The 5000-nt window shown below is 51.4% G+C and overlaps 1 protein-coding gene across 1 annotated transcript in view; it reads left to right on the top strand.

The window, feature by feature from the left end:
• The window catches only part of anks1b (ankyrin repeat and sterile alpha motif domain containing 1B), a gene marked incomplete at both ends in the record, with an annotated part of 173456 nt that overhangs the window by 76809 nt on the left and 91647 nt on the right, over positions 1 to 5000 (top strand). Inside the window, 2 exons of the mRNA XM_084447668.1 lie at positions 1859 to 2011; positions 4067 to 4210. Of these exons, the coding sequence (XP_084303794.1) occupies positions 1859 to 2011; positions 4067 to 4210 (297 nt within the window). The remainder of the gene's footprint in view (positions 1 to 1858; positions 2012 to 4066; positions 4211 to 5000) is intronic.

Here is a 5000-nt window from a genome sequence, read left to right as displayed (position 1 = left end):
CTATATCTCACGGATACAAGCGGCCGAAATGAGTTTTCTCCGGAGGGTGTCTGGGGTCTCCCTGAGAGATCGGGTGAGAAGTTCAGTCATCCGGGAGAGAGTAGAGCCGCTGCTCCTTTGCGTCGAAAGGAGCCAGTTGAGGTGGTTCGGGCATCTAGTGAGGATGCCTCCTGGGCGCCTCCCTAGGGAGGTGTTCCAGGCATGTCCGGCTGGGAGGAGGCCGCGGGGTAGACCCAGGACCAGGTGGCGGGACTACATCTCCGCACTGGCCTGTGAGCGGCTAAAGATTCCCCAGGCAGAGCTGGTTGATGCTGCTAGGGAAAGGGATGTCTGGGGCCCCCTGCTGGAACTGCTGCCTCCGCCACCCAGAACCCGGATAAGCGGATGAAGATGGATGGATGGATGAATCTGTCCATCCCTCCATCAGTCCGTCCATCTGTCTGTCCCTCTGTCCAGACCTTTCTCAGACACTGTCCGCCTGACTTCATATTTGGCATGGGTATCCACAGGGGTGTCGGACAGACCGTGACGGGGGAAGATTTTTTAATTAATTTACATTTTGGCTAATTTTAACATAAAAGCTGATTCCGGCTGCACAGGCATACACATCTAATTCCCCCAAGTCAAGCCAGCCAACAAAAACACTGCTCTGAATAGCACCCTGTCCCTAGCGTTCCAGCTGGCTACTCTAGAATGATTTTGCCTGCTCAACCTTGCCCAAAATTAGTGCGTCTGTCCAGATACACTGAACTATGACCTTGCATCAGCGTTCCAGGATAGGCTACTCTAGAATTATTTTGCCATTGCTCAGGTTTGCCCAATATTAGTGTCTTCTATTGACCACCCTGTAGTAGCTAGCTGGGTATTTAGCTATTTACTGTAGACAGGACTTGCCAAACACAACATGTCACTTAAAATTAGTCTGTTGTATTGTCCACCCTAGCATCTACAAACCAAAACATTCAGACAGGACACATTTTCTCCATGTTCTACTTCATTCACTTACGCTAACAATGTTAGAGATCAGAACAGTAGCATGGAAATGTCTTCTGGTCGATCTAGCCGTCAGCAAAATTGATCAAATGTCAAGAAGCGATGGACGTAATTGGATTTCTCTCAGATTACAGAATCTAGCGATGCACTTTTGAGTTTGCAGTTGATTAGTGTCATTCTAATTGACCACCAATCCATTGGGACTTGGGCTCAGGAACTAAATACATTTCCCCAGTCATTCTGTATGGCGTGCAATTCCCATACCCTTATCTCAGGTTCTGGGAGGGGGTGATGGGTATATATTAGGGGTCAGGGAAGAATGTTTACAGCTCACTTATCTGGCCCCTGGGTGATTACTGTTTTTTTGCTTCCCTCTGGAATATGTAGAGAGTGGGTCGTATGCCCACCTCCCTTGTTCTCTGTAAAGCGCATTGTGTTGCCTCTGGGTATGAAATGCGCTATACAAATAAAGCTTTGATTGATTGATTGATTGATTGATTGATTGATATACCCTCTCCCCTCCCTCCCTCTCTCCTTCTCCCCCTCTCTCACTCTCCTCCATCCCTCTCTCCCCTCCCTCCCTCTCTCCTTCTCCACCTCTCTCTCTCTCCCCTCCATCCCTCTCTCCTTCTCCCTCCCTCTCTCCCTCTCTCTCCCATCCCTTTCTCAACTCCCCCTTTCCCTCCCTCTTTCCCCTCCATCCCTCTCTCTCCCCTCCCTTTCTTAACTCCCTCTCCCTCTCTCTCTCCCTCTCTCTCTCCCCCCCTCCCTCCCTCTCCCTCCCTCTCCCCCTCCCTCTCTCTCCCTTTCCCCTCTCTCTCTCTCTCTCCCCCTCCCTCCCTCTCCCCCTCCCCCTCCTCTCCAGAACCATGAGCGGGAGACGGCGCTCCACTGCGCGGCCCAATACGGTCACTCAGAGGTGGTGTCTGTCCTGCTGCAGGAGCTGACCGACCCCACCATGAGGAACAGCCACTACGAGACCCCGCTGGACCTGGCCGCTCTCTACGGGAGACTACAGGTCAGGGGTCAGGGGTCAGGGGCCGCTCTCTACGGGAGACTACAGGTCAGGGGTCAGGGGCCGCTCTCTACGGGAGACTACAGGTCAGGGAGGGAGGGAGGGAGGGAGAGAGGAGGGAGGGAGAGAGGGAGAGATGAAGGGAGGGAGAGAGGGAGACCCCGCTGGACCTGGACGCTCTCTACGGGAGACTGCAGGTCAGGGAGGGAGGGAGGGAGGAAGAGAGGGAGGGAGAGATGGATGGAGGGAGGGAGGGAGGGAGGGAGGGAGGAAGAGAGGGAGGGAGAGAGGGAGGGAGAGATGGAGGGAGGGAGGAAGGGAGAGATGGAGGAAGGGAGGGAGGGAGGGAGAGAGAGAGGGAAGGAGGGAGGGAGGAAGAGAGGGAGGAAGAGAGGGAGGGAGGGAGGGAGAGAGGGAGGGAGAGATGGAGGGAGGGAGGAAGGGAGAGATGGAAGAAGGGAGGGAGGGTGAGAGAGAAGGAGGGAGAGATGGAGGGAGGGAGAGATGGGGGGAGGGAGGGAGGGAGAGATAGAGGGAGGGAGGGAGAGATGGAGGGAGGGTGGGAGAGATGGAGGGAGGGAGGTAGAGATGGTTGGAGGGAGGGAGGAGAGAGGGAGGGAGGGAGAGATGGAGGGAGAGGTGGAGGGAGGGAGAGGAACAGAGTGAGTCAAGCCCATGAGGGAATGGTAATGAGAGAATGAGATGTAACTCTGAACCCCCTGGTCTATCAGCTGTCTGCCTGAGCAGAGAGATTCAACACACTTTATCTGGACCAGCAATAGAAAACCAGGCTATTATATCGACACATCCTATTCTAGTCTCACACAATAGGCACAGTACTACCCATCTAGGGTTCAGGGTACAGGTCTGTCGTTGCCCAATAGTGTTCCAGATCCACGCTGCTCCTGGCGTTCACAAGTCCTTAGAGAGCGAAGGGAAGCGTCTGACCCAGCCTGCCTCCGCCTCGGGCTACAGACTGATAGCATGGCTGCGCGACCCTGGCGACCCTGGCGACCCTGGCGACCCCGCTCGCTTGGATGGGCTGGATATTTGACTGTTATTCTACTCTCCCACTGAGGTGGTCTGAGGGAGAGTCTGTCAGTCTCACTCACTCCCTCAACATGGAGATCCTGTGTTTAAACAGACAGATATGATGGCAGACGACACTTCATTTGTCAAACGTAAATAAAATGCCCCCTCCTGTAGAGGGGGGGGGGTTGAAGTGATGAATGGATGTGTGAATGGACAAACTGCTAATATTATACCACTAATATATATACTACTAATATATATATATATATATATATATTTTTTTTAACTGTCTTTCCCAGTACTGCACATGTTCTAGTCATGGTTCCTACGTGTTCTAGTCATGATTCCTGTGTTGACATGATACCATATGTGTTCTAGTCATGATTCCTACGTGTTCTACACATGGTACTACGTGTTCTAGTCATGATTCCTACATGTTCTACACATGGTGCTACGTGTTCTAGTCATGATTCCTACATGTTCTACACATGGTACTACGTGTTCTAGTCATGATTCCTACGTGTTCTACACATGGTACTACGTGTTCTAGTCGTGACTCCTACATGTTCTAGTCATGGTTCCTACATGTTCTAGTCATGGTTCCTACGTGTTCTAGTCATGGTTCCTAAGTGTTCTAGTCATGATTCCTACGTGTTCTAGTCATGGTTTCTATGTGTTCTAGTCATGGTTCCTACGTGTTCTAGTCATGATTCCTACGTGTTCTAGTCATGGTTCCTACGTGTTCTAGTCATGGTTCCTACATGTTCTAGTCATGATTCCTACGTGTTCTAGTCATGGTTCCTACATGTTCTAGTCATGATTCCTACATGTTCTAGTCATGATTCCTACGTGTTCTAGTCATGGTTCCTACATGTTCTAGTCATGATTCCTACATGTTCTAGTCATGATTCCTACGTGTTCTAGTCATGATTCCTATCTGTTCTAGTCATGGTTCCTACGTGTTCTAGTCATGGTTCCTACGTGTTCTAGTGGTGATTCAGTGCTGTGACGTCCCCCCATGTGCAGGTGGTCCGGATGCTGGTGAGCGCCCACCCCAATCTGATGACCTGCCACACGCGCTGCCACACCCCCCTCCACCTGGCCGCTCGCAACGGACACCATGCCGCCGTGCAGACGCTGCTGGAGGCCGGCATGGACGTCAACTGTCAGGTCAGAGGTCACCGGGTCAGGCAGGGGTCACGGGGGGGGGGGGGGGAGAAGTCACTGTGTGAGGGTCGGGGCTGGGTGGGGGAATGAGCTATCAAGGTTTGGTGAGACTGTAATGCTATGGCTCAATAGTTATTATACCCCCCTCTTGTGGTGGAGAGTGGTAGTGCTGTGACCATTGTTAACATGGAGGCAGATTGCGCTGCAGCTGTAACCTGGAGCCTTTCAATGAGCAGCGAAGGTGCTAATATATAGGTGCTAGAAAGATTGGAAGAAGGAAGGTGTCAGGGTTAGGGTGAGTGTGGTTGGTTCTTTTTGGATATCATGACTATCATAACATTTCTATTGTTGGGGAAATTGTTTTAGAAGTTTGGGAGTGGTGCGTCTGTGTGAGGTAGTCAGGTGTGTGTTTGTGTGAGGTAGTCAGGTGTGTGTTTGTGTGAGGTAGTCAGGTGTGTGTTTGTGTGAGGTAGTCAGGTGTGTGTTTGTGTGAGGTAGTCAGGTGTGTGTTTGTGTGAGGTAGTCAGGTGTGTGTTTGTGTGAGGTAGTCAGGTGTGTGTTTGTGTGAGGTAGTCAGGTGTGTGTTTGTGTGAGGTAGTCAGGTGTGTGTTTGTGTGAGGTAGTCAGGTGTGGGTGGGATGAAGCTCCTGTTTATCCTGATATCACAGAGTTGTCAACCCGTTACACTCAGTTGATATCTTCAGTCTGACTCTGACGTTGCCTCCACTCTTACCGATTTGATGTTCCCTAACCAATCACTAGAGACCAAAGTCTAACGCCTTGACAACGGCAT

This window comes from Borostomias antarcticus (genome assembly GCF_949987555.1).
Source record: "Borostomias antarcticus genome assembly, chromosome: 13".
NCBI classification, from domain to species: domain Eukaryota; kingdom Metazoa; phylum Chordata; class Actinopteri; order Stomiiformes; family Stomiidae; genus Borostomias; species Borostomias antarcticus.
Note: the sequence above shows the minus strand (reverse complement) of the source record. Positions and strands in the feature narration are given on the sequence as shown.